Below are 25,160 nucleotides of genomic sequence, written 5' to 3'. Positions count from 1 at the left end.
CTCACGATATTGAACCTTTATACTCTGTGGCACACTTGTGATCAATCATATCGACGCTAACCGAAATATTATTTAAAAACAATAGATTTAATATTTGTGAAATAAACAAAATCAATTAAATAGAGGTTTTCTAACTCAATAAAACTACATACTCTGTTCTGAATAATTTATATTTCCATACATGATTTCGTAAATATAATAATTTGTTTTTACATTTATTAGCTGTTATATTGCGTAACGTGGCATATAAATAGCCAGTAAGCATTTTCTAATACATTATAGTCCATTTATGAGTATCTTAGAACGTTTGAAAATAAAATTGTGTATATAAAACCCGCATATAGGGAATGTCTTAAAATAAATATAAATTAAATTAGGTACAAATTATTGAGTAAACCAAATATAACAGTGAATCTGGTAACACTGTATTATATTTTTTCACAATTCGACAGAAACAACCAGCGATTTACCTCTCAATTATATGGTGCGAATTTGTTATGTTTATATGGAATTAAATTCATTTTTTTACATAAATACACCTAACTAGGAACTTCCCAGATACAGTAGATAATTTAAGCCGGCCATTTTTTGCCCATAGATTACACATGTTTGAGTATAATTAGGAATGTTCACTTACGTCTAACACCTATAAATATTAGTGTAAATGTTTCTGTAAATATATGTACATTTAAGTAAAAGAACCATATATTAAAAACATCTTAATACATCAAGTAAATTATACTTTATATAATAATTTAAGCTTTATTTACGCGTAAGTGATGTTTCCATATTAAAATGCTTAAACATGAAAATGTCGTTTATTAGGGTTTTTTTCACCAATTCACGAAATATTTCAACCATTCATAAAACTAAATCAGTCTAATTGAGCTATTTTAAAGCAATATTATGTTACTTCCCGTCAAATGGGGGTTACGCTGCGATGACGAGAGACAGATGAGGTATGAGGACACCTTTTATTAATGAGGAAATTAGTTTTATCCGAAGCAAGATTAAGGATTAAGTTAAAACAGTTTAATCATACTGATTTAGTTTTTAATAGTCCCAAGTAACGCATAATTTTTATGTAAATGAACCATTATACTCTGTATAAAAATTTCTTACGATTAATAAGTCTGGATAAGCCGTACAAAATACTAATTAGTAATCGTTATTATACAAAAAAAAACATCTAAAATGTCCACATGTTCGGACTAAAAACGTCGAATTAATTTCATTCTAGTGATTATTTAAAAAATCTCTAGAAATTATTTTAGTTTATTTAAAAAAGTTAAATGCATAATGGATATAATATTGGTCCATTTACGATACAGCTTTTTAGTTACAATTAAAGATGTTGAAAGCACAGGTCATGTGGGCCGTTAAAACATCGGTAAAATATTTTCTTTTTAATGTCAATTGTCACTTATTTTTGTGTCTTACTAGTTACAGAAATTTTTCAATTATATTTCGTATATTGTTACTTTATACAAAATATTATCTACGATGTAATTTTAGGTCCAAATATTATGTGACCTATGCTTAAGACATCGGATATTTCACAGCACGTGAAGATCATTCGTATTATACGTAAAAAAAGTACGTACATACAAAGTACAAATGTCAGAAGTGAAACTTCTTTGTAAATAAATTATTACTAAGGTAAAAGCCCCAATAGATGATCATGTACCAGTATATGATCACTCCATGTATTTGTATATCTATATTCACAGTGTTTACACACTGTATACGTGCTAATGATAATATAAATAAATAAAAGATTACTGCACAAGACGTTATGCGACAGAATTGCCATTTAAAGTTCTAATAAAACAACTAAACGAATACTTTAACCAATAGCGTGTTTTATTTCTCGATCTCCCTTTCTCACTCTCTCTCAATCGCTCTCTCTCTCTTTCCTGTAGGAAGATGTGTACATCTTCGTGAAACTAATATTATTATTGCGTTTCATCCGTAAAATTAACCTTAATGGCGCCTAAAGAAGTTTCACATCAAATATTATAGTTTCGTTATATACACTTGACATGTTGCTTTTGTGGAGGAAGGAAGTTGTACTGTCCCTACAATCTAGAGAGGATCCTCGACCAGACTAATCACTGACTGGCTCGACAGCACCATTGACTAAGATCGAGAAGTTTTATATATCCTTAGCGGCCGGAATAACTTCCTTAGTTAGTATCAAGGTATGACGTCATCGCAGTGATACTGTTTTATACATTTATTTTTTATATAAAAATATGGGTACACGTGCTGAGAATATTTGCTAAGAATTACTTTTACTGATTCGAGTTTCACTTTGTCTGCAAAAACCCTCTTACTTATAAATATCTCACGTTTAAAAATTCATATAATTTTTCAGTAAAAGATAAGTTTTGTCCCTTTCTATCAAATTGTGTTTACGCCGTGACGGAAAGAGACAGACTACTTCAGTTACAACGGTGCAATTACTCATTTAATTTTTATATATAAGGGCCGTCTTGGGTTTGAATGACGTCATACGCTAAGTCTCGAGATTAAATCGTAGCGTCAAATTAGTCACAAACTCATTTTGAGGGCCGTCAAATCGGTTCAGTTTGGCGCTTAATAATAACATGTACCGGTAATAATACCGGTTTTAGCATAAGATTGCGGGTAAGATTCAGAATCGAGACTTCACTATGACTGTCAAACTCAATACATTTTTTGCGTATGTCATACTTAGGTTTAAGTCTCGCCTTTGAATCATAAAACACCTCCGACGACTGCATAGTCGGGGAATTATAATAAAAGAAAATCATAAAATACGTGACTATAAATAAGAGGGTACAGCACTATATTAAATTATTTATCAGTCGACATTTTCTCCAACGAGTCTACATAAATGCAAGAACACAATTTCTGTAGGAACCTTAAAACACAACCGGATAACGTATGATAGGACCGAGGTTTATTTTTCCATTTCACGCATAGATAATAAACCGGTATTCCCGAGAAGAGTATACCTAAACCGATACCGGTATCTTTCGGGTTAGTTACGACTGGGATTAGAACGAGACAGGCGATCGCGAAGAGGAATATGAAAGGGATGGCAAGATTCACCCTGATCGGTCGGGGCAGGTCGGGTTTTGTATGACGAAGCCAGAGCATTCCGACAACGGATGCACCAACTGATAGCCATAACGTTTGCGAATAGTAGTTTATGAGGTCGAATACGTTGCTGGTTGTCAGCATCAGCAAGGAAAAGAAACACTGGAAATAATTATAAATAAATAAATATCACTTTTGTATTAACTGTTACACAGTTATTCTTACTCTTAATCGTGCGTGCGATCGTATCACGGCTGCGAAGCCAAAAATCGTGAGAAATATGAAAGTTCTACGATTTGTTTCAGGCGCATAGGGCTGATCACCTACATGTCTATAAAATATGATCATATATATTATAAGTTTTATGAGAATAATTTTCGGATAAATTTTTTAACCGATTTTGAATCTATTGTCTTTGATATATTTATATGCAATCAAGACAATAAACCTAATGAATGGCAACACTCAATATCGGCAAGCTGGACTTGGTCTGTGGCTTGAGATAGATCCTCTTTGTAACAGAACGACGCCAACGGATTTGTATGAAAATGGTCACGTGACAAAGTGTGAGCTAATGTCATTAATTTAATGAAATCATAAAAAAAATAGAAGCAATTATTGTATGATTTAAAATAAATAATTCCTATTAAAATTGCGCATCTCTGATATTACTACAATATTTGTAAGAACCTTAGGTATTGAAATCTACTAATAAATGGGTACATCATTAGAATCGCTGTTGACTTACAAAGTACTGGTTTTCTGGTGGTCTTTTTCAATACATTATATAAGGTACTTACCGTGAATATAAGTGATGGTATGGGAGTCTGTTTCTCAATATGGAATAGAGAGAAGAACGCCGGCATATGTCCCTCCTGTGCTCCCGTTGCGAATAATCTCGCTGATGTAAAGAGAACGCCATTGACTCCTCCAAAGGTGGATAAAGCCACGAATATAGGAATAACCCAACTCCAGCTACCAAAAAGACGGTCGCCAAAGGTCTGGAAAGGCAAAAAAAATTCTACTCGAGTATACAATTACCTTATATGAGAAACAACAGAAATTGTACACAAATATGACTTGTAATAGTTATTAATTAAAGTGATTAATTATTTACACTTCGTTACACTACAATATAAATAAAATTTAACATAATTAAATCAAGAGGAGGGCAACTGGTGGCCTTATCGCTTTCGAGCGATCTCTTCCAGGCAACCACTGTGAGTAAAGAAAGAAAAAAGTATTACATAAGATAGACAAGAAGTGCAAAAATACATGTTATACACATTTATTAGGACAAAACTAAACAGGAACAAAAAAAAGAAAGTAAACTAAAAAATCATACATTAAAAATAGAAATTAAAGACACATAAATCACGATAATTTAATATAAGTCTCACGTCAGTAAGTAGTTAGTAAGAAAACTAGGGATACGATGTCGACAGGTAATGTTTGTACAGAAGACATTTAAAGGAAGATAGAGAAGAAGCTAAGCGAATAGGGACGGGAAGTGAATTCCATAGCCTAACTGCGGACCTTAAAGGAATCGCCAAGAAAGGAGGAGTTATGAGATGGGATTTCAAGGGTATTGTTTTAGGGGATTTAGTATAATTTAATTATTTAACAAAAAATACTGTCATTATGATAGGAATTGGAGGAACTAAAACCCCGTAATTGAGAATACGATAGTTATAAATAAATAAGTAGCGCTAAAAGTTTTTTGGGTCTGGGCCTCAAATTTCTGTATCTGTTTCATGATCATTTGTGAATATAATAGGCAAGTAGGTGATCAGCCTCATGTGTATGACACACGCCGTGGACTGTAAGAATCTAAGATAAGCTGGTTTCCTCGCGATGTTGGTATCTCACATCTCGAAAGAAACCTATCGTGGTTATATACAGATCACGTCAAGTCAAAATTATCTGCTTTTGTTTATACATTTCGTAAAGTTGCTAGATGCTCATCAAAAATTGTTCGAATAACAATATTCCTTAGTAAAATTACATTTATTATGTTTTAACAAGTTCAGGTTCTACAAAATTAATTAATTAAAATTGTCTTATTTTATCCAAGCTTCACTTACAATGTGTACTTTGACACAAAATTAATGAACATTAAGCAGCTGTATAACACAACATACATTTAAGTTAAAAAAAATTACATAACCACACATAACACACACACAAATTTAACTTCAATCCTACACGTAGCCGGCATACTTCTAATATTATCATAAGCACATCTACCTAAAATCAAAACCAGACCAGTAAAAATATGTAATTTTTTTCCGCACATAGAATGAAAGTCCATTGGTGCACAGCAACGCATCGACCCTACGCTGAAGCCACTAGGGCATCACTGCTTTAGTACGATAATAGTAATTAAACAAATACAGGTAAACAATAAAAAAAACTTGTGACTAAACTAACTTCACATTAAACCAACAATCAGTAATATAGCGCCCTCTATTAAGAAACTTCAACAACGAGTGATCTTCTCAACGCCATCTATGTGACCAAGAACTAAACATCTACAGATGGCGTTCGCATACAATATTCAAATGTATAAACCTAAAGCGGATTTTCAAAATGTTATGGAGATTAATCAATAGAAATTATAAATTTCGAACGTTTTTATCAAATTGATATTGACAATATTCAAATTTATAAACCTATAGCGGGTTTTAAAAATGTTATGGAGATTAATGAATAGAAATTATAAATTTCGAACGTTTTTATCAAATTGATATTGACAATATTCAAATGTATAAACCTATAGCGGGTTTTAAAAATGTTATGGAGATTAATGAATAGAAATTATAAATTTCGAACGTTTTTATCAAATTGATATTGACAATATTCAAATGTATAAACCTATAGCGGGTTTTAAAAATGTTATGGAGATTAATGAATAGAAATTATAAATTTCGAACGTTTTTGTCAAATTGACATTGACAAGTTTTTGGGAAAGTTTGTGTTTTTGTTAACTTAGGATCACACTACAGTGTTCTATGTCGTCATACTAAAGTGTTTATAAGCCCGCAAAAAGAATAAATTGGTTACTATGAACATATTATTATTACTGGACTTATCTTGGTGTGTACATATTTTCTTAATTTTTTTATATAAAGGTATTGTAGCCAGATACATGCCGCACCGTGGTTTTTTTGGGTTAAGGCATGGTTGTTCTATACTTCACTATATTTGCCTTCATCGTTCGAACAAGTGTTAATTGCGCCCAGCATTTGTGAAACGCCGTGATTAGGCCACGGCCTACTAGATATTTCTGATAAGCTTATATATTTAACAAAGCGAAGATTGGAACTCACCACAGCAACCGCAGGATTAGACATCATCTCCATTTTGGTGACAACAGCGAAGTAGGCCAGGTTCGCCAGCACATAGATTATAGTTACCATTGGCATCGCGATCCATATTGCGCGAGGTAGATTTCTGAAAGGCATATTCAAAAAGTCAGTAATGGGGTGTGCATCCGCAATAGGCCCATAACTTATATAGTCAATAGAACTCTTCAGTCATTCTCTCGAATAAATTATTATACGACCGAAGGTAACACTGCGTCAATCATATATATAAATCAAAATTTAATCACAAAATATGTCGTTAAGCTCAAAGCTCGAAGACGAATAGATTCGGGAATGTTTTTATATTTATTCCTTCAAATCTAACGCAGTGAAGCGTATATGAAAAAATAAAAATTGAAAATTAAGTTTGGATATTGGACTGAACAGTCTCTATGAGGTAGCATAGCAAAGTGTTCCATATGTTGGTATGAATAATAATAATAATTTATTGCAAGAATATGGTACAAAAATGTTTAAGGTGGTACAATAGCAAAATCGCATATTTTGCCACACACAATGGCTCGCAGATTTGTCTTTAAAGGAGTTTTGCATTAGTCATATCATATCATACGTTATTAAATTTATATCAACTACAGTGTCTCACGCAAATTATCATTTATCGAATAATACATAAAATTATTATTTTAAGCGTGCCGCTAGTAAAAAATATAATAAAGTCAGAAATTAACGAATGTATCTTATATCGCAATAGAGCAATCCACATCTCGATTAATAAAATAAAAATCCAGCTTTTGAAGCGCTAAATTAACAAAGTTTATAGCAAATTAAGTATAGTCATAGACAGAAATTGGCATGGCAGTTAACACATAATTATTTTTGACAAAGACTACATTGTAAATAACTTTACTTATCTTAACTGGCCTTTAATAGTTTTCGGCATTGATACGGACTCTTAAATCACAATATCTAAGAGTTGGACCACGAACAATCTCATCGACACATGATTTGCAGATGACAAGCTTTGCTTCAAGTGGAGCTTCAGCGACCGTGAGACGCACAGAAAATGTTGTTTAAAGTTAAATGCCGGGCAAAATGCGCCTTATTCAATTTAAGATGAATAAGATGTTTATTATAAACGGGATAATTAACAATATTGTTATAATAAAGACTAAGTCTTTATTAATAATTTTGATTTGCATCGCAGGATTTATATTTTATTTTTTATCATCAGAAATTTAACTATCTTTATTTATTCCAAAAATATACATACATAGTGCACAAAATAAAGCAACATATAACATAACATATATATATACATATATATATCTTTACAGATAGTTCTATAAGACTTATAAGCATTTTACGCGGCTACAACATAAATAAAAATCACTTAACAGCAATAGCATTATGTTAATAATGTAATAAATTCGCGATTATATGACATTTTTTTATGTTTTTAAAGGAAGTACTCAAAATAAATCAATTTCGAATAATAATCAAACTCTATACAAACAAAACAAATGTATCACTTATGGTTTGAAATATGATATCATGTAGCTTAATAAAATTCGTCTTCATTTAGTCCCATATGAAGTAATTTAATACGAACGCTAGAGAATTTTCTCAATGGAATATTCCATCAGGCCATCATTCCAGTAGGTCACTTACGAATAAAGCGTCGCTATGAATAATACATTTAATCGCTTAAGAGTATTTGATACGGCAAAGACAAACCCGCAAGTTGAAGTCGAACAATATTCTAGTATTTACCAACTCGTACAATAAATCTTGATTCTTGTGTTTCATTGATAATGTTGCTATTTCAAACATATCTGTCTAAATATTATCCAGTTAATTTAAAATAGCAATAATTTATCTTAAAATATACACGACATCGAATATTAATGTTATGAAATTTGTTTACGCGTTTCTTAGAGGGTTGTTCCAAGTTATTTTTGTATTATTGCGATAGATAACTGGTGTATAAATAATGGGAAATCATTATATATATCAAGACACTGTGAATGTGTTTGTAACTAAAGTCGTTCTAAAGGGCTGGAGCGATTTTGATGTTTTCAAATGGATTGAGAATGGTTTAGATTTGCAATTACTTTTTGTATTTAAGATATGTGTACAGGACGTTTGGAATTTTTGTATTTATGACACGTGTACAGGACGTTTGGAATTTTTATATTTAAGGCATGTGTACAGGCTGTTTGGAATTTTTGTATTTAAGGCATGTGTACAGGACGTTTGGAATTTTTGTATCTATGGAACGTGTACAGGGCGCTAGGAATTTATGTATTTAAGACATGTGTACAAGACGTCTATCGGTTCGGTTCAAAAATACTTTTCTCAAAGAGTAACATTCACTTAGCAAAAAAATTTAGAGTATTTTAGTTATGTACATTGTCTTATGAAATTATTGGAAAATAAGCTATATAAAATAAAAATATTAGTTTCTAACAATATGTAACATATTTTTTACAAAAGTGCAGGTAGGTTGCATTGATGTTACAACATGAATTATGTGACTATTGAATTGTAATAATTTCTGAGACGCTTGTTCACACATAAATAAATGCTAGAGTGGCTTTATGACGTTTTATAAATACATATTTATTCAATTAATTTATGTCTCGTTTATACTCATAAATTAGGTATCTCTGTATAGTTTTCCAGGTGGATTTAAATAATCTATTATCTATAATCTATAATAATATTTTTTTCGCTGGCTCTGGTTCGACTAGATAATACAAAATCTTACTGCTTCCCGTAGGTACGTAATCACGAATATCTTCAAAATCAACTCCTTACTTAACTTTAGTAGTGAAAGGAGAGCAAATAACTGTCATTACCAGGCACAAGAAAACTCCATTAAATGGTTTGTTTGATTAACTCTTAGACAACGCTTGAATCTTTTCTCAAGTATCTTTTCGTATTTGCTAAAAGATTTATTTCACTTTTCTATCGTATTGAACTACCCAGACGCTACTCATTAATTCGTTACAGCAAACTGACTCTGAAATATAAGTCGTAAAGAAAAAATAAAAGTATAGATCTTCACATCGTGAGCAGTGTTGTCCTAGTAGTTTTAGCATGGGTCTTTCATCCCTGAGTAGTCGCAGGTTCGATCCCGGCAAATAATGACTGTCTGTCTATGTGCTTATATTCTTCAAACGCTCGTACGGGGAAGGAAAACATCGTGAGTCTTAGGCACAGAAGATCACCTACTTGCCTATTAAAATGATAAATGATCACGAAACAGAAGAGAAATCCGAGGTCCAGAACTAAAATATGGTAGCGTCACTGGTTTTTTTATAGATTTTCACAACATTTATGTTCATTTAATAACACAAATTGATTCTATAGAAATTTTCTTATAAGCTTATTGGATGGATTAGTTTTCGCACTGTATAGATAGACTGTCCATCGAAATATTTTTATAACAAGAATATTATGTACTAAGATATAGTTGAGAAAAATGAAGAACATTTTTATAAAATATCGAAGAACGTGTTTCTAAGTAATCCTGCTTATTATTGCAACAACTTACGATTCAAGTTTTTTCTCCGAAGTAAGGGTGACATTCAAACTCGATACTTGGCTCTATGTATAAATATCCATCAATTTTAATATGCTTAGCAAATTCAAGATAAACCTCAATGAATATTAAACGTATAACACTTTAGTACTAACGTATTTTCGGTTTTTATCTTCGAATTTAAAGAAAAGTGTCCTTTATCAAAAGGAGGCAAAATTTTAAACAATTTAATATGCTTTACAACGTCATTTCATTATCCATACATTGAAAGTACAGTGTAAATCAGTATGATGACAGTATAGACTGAAACCCGCTAAGGGATTCTTTTAGAACACGTTACAGCTGTCAAGAGGATGGAGGATGGTGATTAAATTTTTAATGGTGCCTGTACAGCGTACCATAGACTATAGATTTGACACCAATTGTAAACAACTTAACTTTGACATTATATTGATGTTCTTATTATGCCTATTTATATATGGCTGACTGTGCGGATATTTGAAGTGGGTCGATCTTACCACTATCTTGGCTATAAAAGATTTAGTATTATTATTACATGGACAGGACCTGATGTTAAGTGATACCGTGCCCTGAGTGCCTATGGAGACTCAATGCCACAGGGGTCGCGAGTGCGTTGCCGGCCTTCTAAGAATTGGTACGCTCTTTTATTAAGGACCCTGAGTCGAATTGGGTTATTCCGCCCACTAAGGATATACAATTTCGCGACCTAAGCCACTGGGGCTGGCCAGTCAGTGATTAGATGGGTCCAGTATCCCTTCAGATCAGAGCCTTCTCCACAAAGTGAAGCAGAAAATGTGTGGCTACAAGTATGTGGTTTTATGAAGATTTTATATGAAGGAAAATTATCAAATCGTCCGATTGTGTTGTGGTGATTGCGACACAAATTAGACTATTTATTATGAAATACCAAGGTTAGCGACCGCAAATCTGTGGTTGACATAAGCCCATATGGGTTTTATTCTTTACAGAAATCACAAGTACCTACTATGGTACACCAATGATTATTATCTGTACCATATTAGGTACTTGTGTACCAGGTTTTTTTTTTTTTTTTTTATAAAATAGGGGGCAAACGGGCAGGAGGCTCACCTGATGTTAAGTGATACCGCCGCCCATGGACACTCTCAATGCCAGAGGGCTCGCGAGTGCGTTGCCTATTGACAGTGTGTGTCTCTCATCTCGGAGGTTGTTCGAACCAATGGACTTTCTGTCTATGATACTTTTAACACTCGCTCATACAGTGAAAGAAATCATTGTGAGAAAAACGGCATGCCTTAAACCCATAAAGCCAACGACGTGTGTCAGACACAGAAACCTGAGCTCAAATCGTGGTCATCGAGACTTCTCATGTTTTACAACTTCTATTGTTCTTGTTTTTCAATTTCTTAAATCGAAGAATGTTCTTATGTTCTATATACATAGTTCGCTAGGCGTTTTTTTTTTAATATCTTCAATATTGCATTTAGGATTTACATATATAATTTTGTTTTTATATTCAGTCTAAATATAACAGTATTTTTACGAAATATTACTTCAATTGAAATTCTATTTCGACTAATTTAACATTTAATTAATATAATTCAACTAGTTGACAAGGTAGGGAACCTTGTCAAAACAAAGCAAAACAAGAGATTTTTTAAATAAATTTTGAAATAAACTTGAACTGATTTGATACGTGTAGATGCATGTAGTACATGCATGTCCTGGTTATCATAGTACAACTAAAAAATGTACCACATAGATCCGGATGTCTTCGAGTAATGTTTAATAAAAATAAATTTTAACGGACTGAAAACTTACTTATACGGATCCTGCAGCTCTTCAGTGACGAAATTCAAGTAATTCCAGCCACCAAAAGCGAAGAGGCCGGAGTAGAACGCCAAAGCAATATCTCCAGCACCATATTTCCCTTCGAAGGCATTCTGAAAGTTTTCTGTGTGCCCTGAAATACGATCAAACTAAAATGTATGAAGTGTCATTCAGTATGAGATGTTTTACAAATCTAGGGGAACCGAAACGTATAGCTAATTTTGGCTTACGAACGTCAAAAATGTATTGATATACGGGAGTCATAGTTCAAAGCCTCACTTTAAATATTACGATGTATGTATTTTAGTTTCGCAGTCTACTTACTTCTAGTTATAATAGTTATTTATAAAAAAATGATTTACTACTATTTTCGTATGCAAATACGTCATGTGGCATCTGTTGGTTATTAGGAACTAAATTAGCCTTGTAGTAAAGCGTGCTGCTCTCAACCTTGAGGTCGGACCTTCGAACTTAACTTGTAATCCATTTTATTCAAAATCATTTATTCATTTAGGTAACTATGTACACTTATGAACGTCAATAAAGACATACATATGAAATGCTTCTAATTTTACATTTATTTTTATTCTCAAATCAAGGGCGTAGAACGGACGAGAAGAACTGGCAATAAACTCTCCGCCACTCTTTTTAAACCCCAAGGTTTTGAGTTTTAGAAAATGTTTATTTATGGTTATAGGACTTGCAACTACACGATGCCCACATGACGTCTTCAAGGAATTAATTATAATAATAAATAAATATATATATATATATATATATAAATAAATAAATAACAAAGATTTGTCCTCTATCAGCAGTAGGTATGGTGAAATAGGAGCATACTCTTACATTCTTGTGAGAACATTATTTGTATTCATTATTTTCATTGGATCACTTGTTCATACGAAAACGAACATCTTAGACTCAAAATTGAAGCCTGTGTTAGTCAAAGAAGAATTATCAGCTGCAGAAATGTGTCAGCGCCATACCCCAAGCATTTTTGATCAAATTTGCAAGCAAAATTGACATCTCAAACGCCATATGTTCCTATAACTAAACGATTGTTTTAATTCGAAGAAGTCTCTTCGTTACGATTCCTTGTTTAATAATTCTTGTGGTTGAAAATCAAACCCAACCAAATAACATTTTTAATCAAATTATCGTCTCAGCAACTGAAATTGATTTGACATCTATGTTACCAATAATGTCAATTGAATCATCATTGGCATTTCTTCAAAAAAAACACCTTTGAATTTTATAAACTCGGTAAATAATGGGCGAACTCAGAACTAGATTGAGATGTAATCACTTCCTATTTGTCGATTCATGTATAGACCTAGATTTATCTATGCTAAGGACAGCTAGTACAAACATTAAAATGCGATAAAAATTAGGTCAGACAGTGTGCTTTATCAGCGCATATAAAATCAATCTTATTATGTACAAATGTTATAATTTTTGTAAAACGACAATGTAGATGATGCCGTTATTAGGTGCAGCAAGGTATTTAAAGTTTTTATTTCAAGATTACTTTGGGACTTAGTATGCTTAAGGTGATTAGATAAGTATTGATCTATATAAAAAAAATATTTTATACGCATACCCAGTGTATAATGGAAATAGGCAGAACAAACGAACTACGAACGGACGAAAAAAACACGGTTCAACCGGAAAAAGAGAGTTAAGCCAATGGAGAGCTCTGAAGGAATTAAAAAGCACGGTGTGAGTTTTGGATTGAAGTTTTTAATTTAATATTTGTTAAATTTTTCATATTACTCATATTTTTTTTTATTTATTTATATTTGTAGTAGTTGTTAATGGTCTTTTTATTTTACTTTTATGTATAAGAGGTCTGAAAGAAAATCGGCTTAAGAGATTAACTTATTCATAAAAACAAATCCGATAAGTACTAAGCTTACAAAAAATACTTTTTTCTTAAAGTGGTTGGTCAACATAATCCTTTGAGTTCGATACACTTTAACGATGTTTCAACGTCTGTAAAATACGTCTTCTGGAGGTCTGCAAATTGGCCTCCGTGGCGTCGAACACCGCCTCATAAGACTCAAATTTCTGCCCGGTGAGTGACTTATTTTAAATTTGGGAAAATAAAGAAGTTGCATGGGTCCAAATCCGGAGAATATGCTGGATGGGGCAGCAGTTCGTAACCTAATTTGACCGTGACAACGGCGTTGGTGTGAGCCCGTGCGTGCGTTATGGAATGGCCTAATGGAAGAGCATTTTTTTTGTTATTCTCCGTGGTAGCCATTTTCGGGGCACCTGGGCTTAGCTCATCAAAAACCGACGTGCAACATTGAAACTCGTTTAATAAATTTTTGTCGGTCGCCATCGAAGAAGAGTCACCGTACACTGAATACAAGCGCTGATTTGGATATCCCTCCCAAAAACAAGAGTCGAATGACCAAAGGATATGCCTCTTTTTAAATTCTTCTGAAATCTGTGGACACGCTCGCTTCCAAACGCGTTTAAAACAAAACTACGTGTCCGATTTGGCTGAAGTTTTTTCAGAAGCTGTCTACGAGAATGTTCTAAGCGATGAAAAATTGCTCTTGCTATAGTGGTGAGGCTAAGTAACTTATGGGATAAATTACGCCCTCGTATTTGCAACCAAACTCTTTCTCTTTTCATCACAGGTGAAATACCACTTGAAAGAAAGATACGAAACCGTACAGATAAAAATGCACTAACACAGTTTTTATGATTGGAAATGTGTTTACTTCAAAGAATAAAACGACAACAATTGTTGTTTCACGTAGTTTACAGCGTGCATGGTCACGGGTTAACAAATCCTGTATTGATTCCGTTTAAAGCGGCTTACTCTAGTTAACAAGAGATATTTTCACAAACATTTACTAAATTTGTTTCACAAAATCGAGTGAATGTTTTAGAAGTGTTTTTATTTCCATCGGTAATGTTTTATAATTATTTTTATAATATATACGGGGTAATCTAGCAAGATATCAATAATATGGCTGGAAAAATATTGCAGTATTTTCCATTGAAAAGCGATCGCTTCGGCTATGGGACACTAAACATTCATCAGACTTACAAAAGATATTTGGCAATATATCCCGGCTAACTAAAGATATAGCGTAGCCGTAAATGCTAACTGATGCTACCAGCCATTCTTGCAGCTTTAAATTTTCGAGAAAAAATGCCCCTTTAGGCACCTTTAAAACACAGTTAAATTTATCTCTTTTTTAAATCATTTTGTATGCCAAAAACTCACCAATGCCAATATAATAAAATCCAGATATGATGATAACAATAAGGGCCAACAGCTTCGATGTGGTGAAGACATCCTGGATACGCATGGTCCAACGGACACTAATACAATTTATTGCTGTCAGTATACCTGAAAAAAAAATCGTCTACATTGGCTGGTGTTTTTTTTTTTGAGAACGGGCAAACGGGCAGGGGTTCACCTAATTTTAACTGACACTCTCAATGCCAGAGGGCTCACGCGTGCGTTGACGGTCTTTCAGGAATTGGAACGCAAATCTTTAACTAGCTTCTATTGAGCTGTGGGTGCCCAATGGAAGTACAGGTGTGTCTGAAGGCCGCCTAACTTAAATAGCGAAATGTTTCTCGTTAAAAAGCGTAATTAAACGTATGTAAACGTCAGTTCCATCCGATTCACATAACGAACCACAAAATCAATACAGCAGACAAGTTTTAATTAGTATTTGTATTATAGATGTTATTTTAGTATCCTATGTTACATACATACGACAAAATTCTGTACGAAAAAGTAACTATGTGTTTGCATAACTGGCACAGTCAATATTTAAACACGTCTTAGCAAGGTAGGTGTACCAACCACAGTATTAATATCGCATTATAACAAATTGCAACATTACTTAATAAATGAAAGCCAGGCTATTAGCTTAATAACGTAGCCGCTTGTTCTAGATAGTTCTAACTTTCCTTGAGAAAATTAATGGGCTTTCTATACCGAACAGGAAACTATTGTATCTCAATATCGTGCGGGGACGGCTTCTTTGAACGGTCGGAAATTAGGTTAAGTGGAAGTTTCCTGCGAAGACGCATTTATGTAATATTAGGTGTCGGGTTTAGCTTACTGTGTTAAAGGTCTAATATCTCTGTGTACAGATCACACAGATTCGTACAGATCCGAAACTGAAACATTTAATGTAGGGGCGTACTAGCAATATAGGAAGGGGACGACACAAACGTTACATATAATGATTTAGCTTAGAACATTGGGACACATGGTTAGTAAGGACCTCAAGACGTGTAAACACCAAAATAAGAGGCACGGCGGAAGCCGGATATCCAGTCTGTACGGACATTGATGATTCTTGAATTACTTAATAAATATCACTTGGACATCATATAACACCTCTTATTTGTTGACGTTGCAAAAGGTCAAATTAAATTTTAAAACTACATATAATTTGTAATGTTTAAAATTTACACGCATTAATGAAAATTTACATCTTATCGGTACATATTAGAAATTCCTAACACTTGCCTATCGTTCTAAAAATATATAGATTGCGATACAGTTAAATTATTCAAGAAACTACAGTTAAACAATTTTACATTTAAATTAGGTATATTAACAGGTACGAAGGATTTCGAATTGAATATTTTATTAGGTCAACGTACTTTATAACTGTAAACCGGTATGAAAAGCTAGTCTTTACTAACCAATTAAAGACCTAAGTAAGTATTTAACAATACGCACAGCCATGAGAAATGTAAAATATAGATGATGTCCTGTCGAACCAATGTGCGGTCATGTGGCAGTCACAGCTCTATGCCTGTTTTGTTGATACTTTTTCTATTGATAAGTAGACACATGTCGAATTTATTGATATTTTCCCAAAGCTACACGTGTCGCTGATAAAATCTTTGTGGGACAAAAGGTGTGTCTTTATTTTTTAAATAATTTCACAAAAAAACGAAATGTCGTTTTATTTAGTACTTAGGTTTTTATTCCGGAAAAGTTAACAGTCTCTATGGTGTGTTGGTACTAAAAAGGTGGGCTAAGTAAAAAAACATATACTGGCATAAAGTCAAAACTATATATATAATAAAAAAAAACATATAAAGGCCGGGACTCCACCAAAGCAGAGACGAGACGAGCACCAATCAGAACCGACCAACCAATAAGAATTGTGACACATCTCTCCGCTCAGTTTCAATGGAGATCGCTATGGGTGTATGGCACGGTGGAAGCGGAGATGTGAGCTGTGCGCGGAAGACGCGCAGTGGAGACGAGAGATGTGAGCAGCGTACCGTGAGCGGTGTCACCCTCGCCCATCTCGCCCGCCAGCAACCCGCAACCTTTTAGTGTCAGAATACGTACTGAACACTGAACGCCTCGCACCCGAGCTGAAAAACATCTCTTCTCGCACAGCACACAGCAAACCGCACAAATCTCCGCTTTGGTGGGGTCCCGGCCAAAAGGGAAACATAGTTCGCGGGGCAGCTAATATATGCTATGCTATAATATATATAATTATCCGAGAAAATTGCGTTGCATATTTTGCCCACGCATGTGACTCATAGTTCATGTATGTCTAAATTATTTATGAGTATCCTTTAATGATCCTTAACAACCAAACATAATGACTATTTAATTACACTCAGATACGTGGCGCCACCTGACCGGTTCTCTAGGATGTGTTCTATAATCGACGACACATATAGGGACGATATTGGTTTACTTAGGTTTTATATTCTAAAGGATTGAATCTTAGACTACACAAAGAATACCTAAACTTCGCTATTTCCGCATCACTGGATAATTGGACTGGTCTATTTTTATGCGATTTTCGAGGTTCCGATTCTAAAAAGCCTTCGTTTTTTAAATATATGCATAATTCGAGAAAGGACACAAAAAGGAGTTTTTAGTTATTTATGGTTGGACATCGGAATGTTTCACGTAGTAATCTGTTCTACATACATTTATACGAAGTACAAACAATATTATTTCCTCCTAACTCAGTGTAATTCTTATAAAACTGTGTTTAATAGGTTTACAAAATAAAAGCTATCATATTATTTATTATGATATAATCTAACGTTAAAAACTACTAATATATTTCTTAAAATTTATCCTAACGGTCTTAACGTTTAATAAATTAATCAAAATGCGTTATTGATAAAAATGATAACCTTAAGGTTATCTTTAGAACAATGTTTTCTCAGCAAACCTGTTAGATGTTCTAAAATATTTTTTTGTTTTTAATTTCCCATTCCTACGCATCTGTCATATTACGTTTGTATTATTATGTTGAAAGTACATATTATTTTTAAATTTCGAATATTTACAAACGGATACACCAGAACACTTACACAAACACACCGCCGCAAGAAGCTTCACCGCGTTTTCCGGCGGTTCACATTCAGGGTAGAAAGGCTTCACCACATAATTCCCAAAGGTCAGGGCAACAATTGCCTGCGTCGTGGGCCTAATTATAAGTAGCGCAATCCACATTCTAAGAAAGGCCGGTAAAGGCCCGAAGGCCGTGTAAATATAGGCGTAGTCACCGCCAGATCTCGCTATGGAAGTCCCCAACTCCGCATAACATAGTGCACCTAATGTTGATAAGAGACCACAGATCAGCCATATTAGGAGTGATGCCGCTACCGACCTGTAAGAGATAAAACAGATAAGTTTCAAAGTTATTATTGTTTCACAAACTCAGTGACCTCATGAAGATACTGAAGATGCTTATTCCACGAAGTAAAATTTAAGTAAAAGGGGCAGTGTTACTTACTTACGTTATTTAGCTAAACGATTCTCAATTAAGATAAGCCCCCGAGCGTTATGAACAGCGCGAGTTCTATGTAGATTTTATACCAAGTTATATACAATTATGATAAAGGTATTTTAATATCCGTAGCTACCGATTTCATCTTGGGATCGGTACAAAACTCAACATTGTTATATATATAACATTGGTGAGTAGGGAGAGCAATCACTCACGCTATTAGGAGAGTAAGAGTTTACGCTGATGAAGGAAATCGCCTTCGTCGCTATGTCAGTGTCTCAATGGAGAGCTGGAGCGCTGAGGCGCGCCTGCCCGTTATAACAATTGGTTATGTAAAACATTAAATTAATGTAATTTTTCCATTTTTTTTTCTGAAATGGATCACTTGGCTTGCGATAAAATATATCGTTTAAATTTCAAAATCATGTTATATATACATTTTCATCATAAAATGAATTCAAAGTGTCTAAAATTGGCTATGTTTGGTATTTTTTTTATCGAGCGAATTTATTTGAATCTTGTATCGATCTTCCAAAATGGATACATAAACTACTCAACTCCACCATATATTTTTTTCCATTTGCTGTTTTTCAAGAAACAATGTACTTTTTTGGAGCTGTGCGACCGTAAGATAAAACATACTATAAATATGGTATCGAACAATTGTTTGACCGGTATAATAATAAAATTCTACCAATATAATATATTTACTATTTTAACATAATATAACATTTATTTCCAACAAAACACACACACAGAAACACATAAAATAACAATAATCAAAAAGAAAAAGAAAAATAAATAATAATAATAGAGAGATAACAATTTTTTAAAGAAAAAGGTTTGTGTAATGCGTGTGTGCTGTGGTTGTAATTGGTCCTGGCTCAGCATTATGCTGAGGAGCAGAGTTGTTCCACAGCACTGGTCATTCTGCCAGAGACCACAGCAAATAGTTTGCGCCTCAGTCGTAAAAAAGCAAATAAGAATCTAATGCTCTTTAGAAATAAATAATAGTAAAAGTTAGCAGTGTAAAAAAATGTAAATGTAATGTAAATATAATTTAAAAATTAAAAATAAGAGTAATTGTTAAGAAGTAGATAAATAAATATTTTTGGGCGGATTAAAAACTATATTACGTGAGAGATTTTATAATGGCGACGAAAATTTGATTTTAGTTGAAGATTTTTCAACGATTTTAGTCCACGAACTTTTTAGCCTACCTTTATTACTATTTTATATTAACAGAATGCAGTTAACTTGTAGAGTAATACGATAGTACATCCGTCATTTAATAATAATTTCTAGGAAAAATATATACACCAGTAATTAATACCGATATCTTGATTAGTCATAACATAAATATTATAAATTCGAAATGTAATAATATTCAATAACAGTCACTTGTTTTTCATTGCGTTTTATTGAACTTTTAATGAGATAAGACCTTAAAATCACATGGATACACAGAACAGGTATAAAATTATGATGAATATAACAGCAACAGTATTGTCGGTTTAACGTACAATGGTAAGATATTTGATAATATGTATTAACTAGGGTTTGACAATGAAGATTGAAACTATTTTATCTAAGTTCGTGACGATATTATATTATGTATTTAGACATGTACCACCTTTCAGCATTTAGGTCTCAAGGGCATCCTCTACACTTGCTCTACTTAGCCCTACTAAATACAATTATTATGTTATCTCTGGTCCTATATATTGTTAAAGCAGGTGGTTAATATAAGAATATCTCAACTTTTAGAACTACAAAAATATTAAATAAAATAAAAATAGCTTCGCTACTGATTATCAAAGATTTATCGCAATACTAATCTGAACTGAACTTTGGTAATTGTATGGAATATTATAAAACTGTCAACAAAACATTTTATTTCGTTTACGCAAGTACAACCCAATTACAAATATTTAATTTGCCTTTTGCTGACGATAACTACTCAGCGAATTTGTAAAGAAGTTTTAGCAGTTAAAGAAATTTTGTTGAATGACATATATCAATCTTTATTTATTTAATTAAATGTTTATTAGAAATAGCCAGCCAAAAAGGATTACATCATATGTGTAATAGTTACTAATTCTACAACATTTTTAACTATTTAAAAATTAAATAGGCATTTATTCATTTTAACTTATTCCGTGGTGTACGTTTTAACAGGAAAACACAGCATGCTTTATAATAAATAACTATTGCTATCAGAAATCTTACAAATATAAATATGTGATTTAAAAAGCGAAAAATATAAAAGAAAACTTTTGGGCAAATTTTCAAAAACAGTAAAAATAAATAATTTCCTTGTTGAGGTGTGTGTGTGGTAATGCGTAATGTGTTGGGTGTGTGCGTTATGATATTGATAAAATAAAGGAAGCGAAGTATCTTTTATCATCAACATCTTATCGAAAATACTTATCTATTCCGTTGACATGCGTGGAGAATCCTAACTCTTCTTAGATTATATTTTAGGCATTGAAAATGTTTTTTGTTTGCAAAGATTTAATAGGCTTAGATGGCCATTTCGGATGAATGACCAATTTTTCATACAAACTTTTATCCTAGATTTAATACAAAATTAAAGGCATCTACAGGAGACCTCTTGAGAAATATGAACAGTATAAATCACATGTTTGTATACATTTTGTGTAAAAAGGTTCCACGAACCTGCGAATAACAGACATTCTTGGAAAGTCTCAGAGAGGAATCTATATCTTTTATCATTTCAAAATGCCGTAATACTATCTTATAAGATTAATTAACATCGTCAAATTTAATATCAGTTTCGATTTCAGCCTTGGCCCTGTTGCCAAGTGAATCGGAGTGCGTTCACCGCTAGCAAGTGGTCTCAACTATCAACTAATTTACATTTGCGACAAACATTCATAATTTCATAGACTACGATGTAATCCTCAATTAAAAATATAATATAAAACTGTCTGTAAATGGACCATTACTTTTTTTAGATCACATGTAAATTACGCCTCGCCCAGCATGAAAGGTACAGAGATCAAACTTTAAATTTATTCTAGAATTCCATTTGTGAATTATTATTGTGTCTAAGTAAACTCTTTATTAAAAAAATGTGCCTTATTACGGCTTCACTTTATAATTATAAAACATTATACTACAAAATAAAGTTCCCTGGCCGCGTATGTCTGTTTTTGAACGCGATATCCTCAACAACTACCAAACCGATTTCTGAATGGTTTTTAGCAATTATTGTGATTCTTTCTGAGGTTTAACCATAAAATGTGTATTTTACAAAGAAACCGTAAGTTATTTTTTATTTTAGTTTTCTGAAAAATGTGCATTTATTGCGTACTTATTATCTACGTTGACATTTTATATAAATGAAATGTTGCGCTTAACTTGGAAAATTATTAGTAAAATATTAAGTAGGTACCGGGAAGCCATATGTTTATCGCAAACAGACGCACTCCTATGCAACAAGATATCAAAAACAATATTGCCTTGACCAGTTGAGATCGTACAAAATACGCGTACGACATCAAAATACAAGACATTACCAAACTAATTATAATTAATCAATTTGCCCTTTAAATTTTGCAAATAACGTTCTTATAGTTTATTACTTTAATTTCTTAGTCCATAAAATAACATATAAATAAATGTTACTTTTGATACGTTGGTATTAGCTTGTAATATATTATTATAAGAACAAAGAAGGCTACACAACAATAATGAGTTTATTGGTAAATTTGTGGAATCACGGCTCCAAAAATTTTTTTTCGTTTTTTACGACTTGTATGTAGACATATTATAAATTGCGTGGTGTGATTGATATTGTCTCAGGTCATAGTCAATTACATTAGGTTATTTTAAAAATTCTAAGTGGCGTTTGTGATGATCAGGTGCGGTTAGGTTAGGTTAAGGTAAAAGATAATAATTTCATTCATTTCACAAATCATAATGTTTTAATTAATTTCTGTAAGCTGCTTTAAGGTGGACCCGTGATTCGTCGAATTAGCCATTTTTTTTTACAGTAATAAAGGATAAAAGGATTTTAGTAATTTAGATAAAGATTATTATCTATGTCAACATCAAGTCTATTTATATAGGTCTGTTGTGTTGAGTTAATTATGAAATCTTGCAATAACCAAAAATATATATACGAATAATTTCTAAGCATTTGTTATGTAAATAACACAAATTTTATATTTACGTTAAGTTATTTGTTATATAAATGTTTATTATGCAGGAAAATTTATTAAAATCGGTAAGATTCACATTGCAGTATTTATAAATCGTATCACAATATTTAATTACACGTAGAAAGGGTGTTAACTGTAAGCTGTTTGATGCGATAAATGTTCGTGCTCAATCAATTGTATACATTAATTTACTCCTTATTCGACAAATAAGCCATGTATTAATGGAAGAACTCAATCCATCCAACTTGCCCTTTATCGACAAAAATTAGTTAACCCAAATGTTAAAGTTTAATCAACACTAAGGCATTTAAAATGCATCTGACTAAACAGTTTTTTTTATTTATTACAATTTTTTAACATTAATTATTACATCTCTCATCAAAATAGCGTCATTTAAATAAAAATAACACATCCTTATATTATTATTTAAGGTTACGTTACTTAGTTTTATGGCGGGAAACTTTTAGTATACATACCCAGTATAGGAGTAAACACCGGTGGGAGATATAAAAATTCCAGACCCTATAATCGTTCCAATAATAATTCCTACGCCATTAAAAAGCGTAATTTTACGTTTTAATGTCACTGTTCCGTCTTCCGTTTGGATTTCTTCGCCCATACCGCAAAAAAATCAATCACTGACGCCGGTAAACACAACACACGTGGCCGCGTGACAAATTCGCCGTAAATTTCAATAACTTATAGAATATTTAATGGAACAAACGCAACATCGTTGTAGATGAGTGAAAACTTTTACACAAATAAATTACTTTTCGTTAGCATTTTTACGATCGACTCAACAAAAACGAAAATACGCTTGACGTCAATGTAGGAATACGACAAGAATATGAACTGCGAACAAACGCGGTCTTCTCGGCGCATGTGCGCTAACTGGAGAATACTGAATTGTGAAGTGAACACACCGATCAAATGTCAGCTGTCGGGAAACGGAACAAGCTTGTAACAAGGACAAACATACGGGACCTAACTAGCGCAAAAGAGATGCCTACATGCAAAACTTGAACGAAAATATTAAACGGCTACGGCCTCTTATTTAATGTAAGATTTTATTTTGTTTACCTTTAAATTTAGTGTGAATAATTTTCCATTATTAAACTCTATATATTAGCTGATCTTAACAAAACAATTGAAATAAACCCATTTTCTTAAAGTGTAAATTGTTTATGTCATCGTTATTTTTTATAGAAGTTTTTAAGTTGATTTAAATTTACTTGACGAAATTTTAGTTTTAATTTGTCATAGGAAATAACAAACAAATTAGTTATTCATGAAAATCATCAATGTTGTGATGTAATAGGAATAGAGTGTTGCGTCATTTTCTATAATTATTCGTTATTTTCTACTGCCTATGTAGGTACACAGATAAATTATTATCCTCCTATAGTAAGTCTGAGGCGTAATTGCCTTCCTATATATTGGTAACAAGAAAATTACTGTATAAACTCATATAAGGCAACATACAAACTATATTTACAACTATTTTTCTAATCTACAATGCGTTCATGCAATTATTTACGATTCTGTTAATTTGAAAACCTACTTAAAAACTCGAAGGAAGGGATTTATCAATATTTTAAGTATTGGTTATATATTTTATAAAACGGCTTGGAGTTAAATGACACCACCACCCAAAAACACTTCGGAAAGCTCGCGAGCGTGAGGCTGGATTTTTAGACATTAGTGTTTTTTGAAAATAATCTTTTTTAGGGTGTAAATGCGCTTGAGCAGGCTAGTATCACGAATATCGGACTGTGACGCGGGAACTGTGACTACACTGAAAGCCTTCTGATACTCAGAGGAGTAGCGAGACCATACCCGCTTAAAACGCGCTCCACGCGCTCTTAAGATGGGCCCTCGGGGTTCGCCAAGGCATTTAACCTAAAGTCTTGAAGGACCCTAAGTCAGCCTTAAGTGGAATTTGTTATTATGCCTCGACATCTGATGGAATTTCGCTGCTAGTTTGATGTTTTCCTTCACCATATGAGGAAGTTTTGACAAGCTAATATCGACCTCAAGGTCAAAAATGTTAATATCGCTTTAGGTGTGCCTATAACATTTATAAAATTTTCTCGTTTCCGCAAGGATTATGTGATCAAACCCTGGTTCAATGTCCGTATCACCACCTAGAAAAAAGGGACCTCACAAACAAAAGGAAATTATTCCAATTGGTCCAGACGTCTCTGAGTAAACTTTCCAGCGAAATAATATCATTCTTCTTTATCAACGTCGGTTAGAAATGTAAATTAATAGATATTTTATAAAAGTGTTTTCGTAATCTAAATCTATCTATACCTTTAACCCCTAGATATTTTATGTGTTTGTTGAGTAATAGAGCATTATAAAAAGCTTAGTTTCAAGCTTTGTGACACAATGCGCATTTTCCAATTATAAATACACAGGTCCG

General features: G+C 32.9%; 1 protein-coding gene across 1 annotated transcript; it reads right to left on the bottom strand.

The window, feature by feature from the left end:
• Nucleotides 1-161: 161 nt before the first annotated feature.
• Nucleotides 162-23,651, bottom strand: LOC123711861 (large neutral amino acids transporter small subunit 1). Its single transcript, XM_045664703.1, has 7 exons — nt 23,212-23,651; nt 18,130-18,428; nt 15,032-15,157; nt 11,776-11,917; nt 6,414-6,537; nt 3,885-4,085; nt 162-3,246 (listed from the first exon to the last, which is right to left on the bottom strand). The coding sequence occupies exons 1-7, from the start codon at nt 23,352-23,354 to the stop codon at nt 2,839-2,841; spliced, it is 1,443 nt and encodes a 480-aa protein (XP_045520659.1). The 5' UTR covers nt 23,355-23,651; the 3' UTR covers nt 162-2,838.
• Between the last annotated feature and the right edge of the window lie 1,509 nt (nt 23,652-25,160).

The sequence above is a fragment of the Pieris brassicae genome, chromosome 7, assembly GCF_905147105.1.
Source record: "Pieris brassicae chromosome 7, ilPieBrab1.1, whole genome shotgun sequence".
Taxonomy (NCBI): domain Eukaryota; kingdom Metazoa; phylum Arthropoda; class Insecta; order Lepidoptera; family Pieridae; genus Pieris; species Pieris brassicae.
This window is presented reverse-complemented; position numbering and strand designations above follow the sequence as displayed.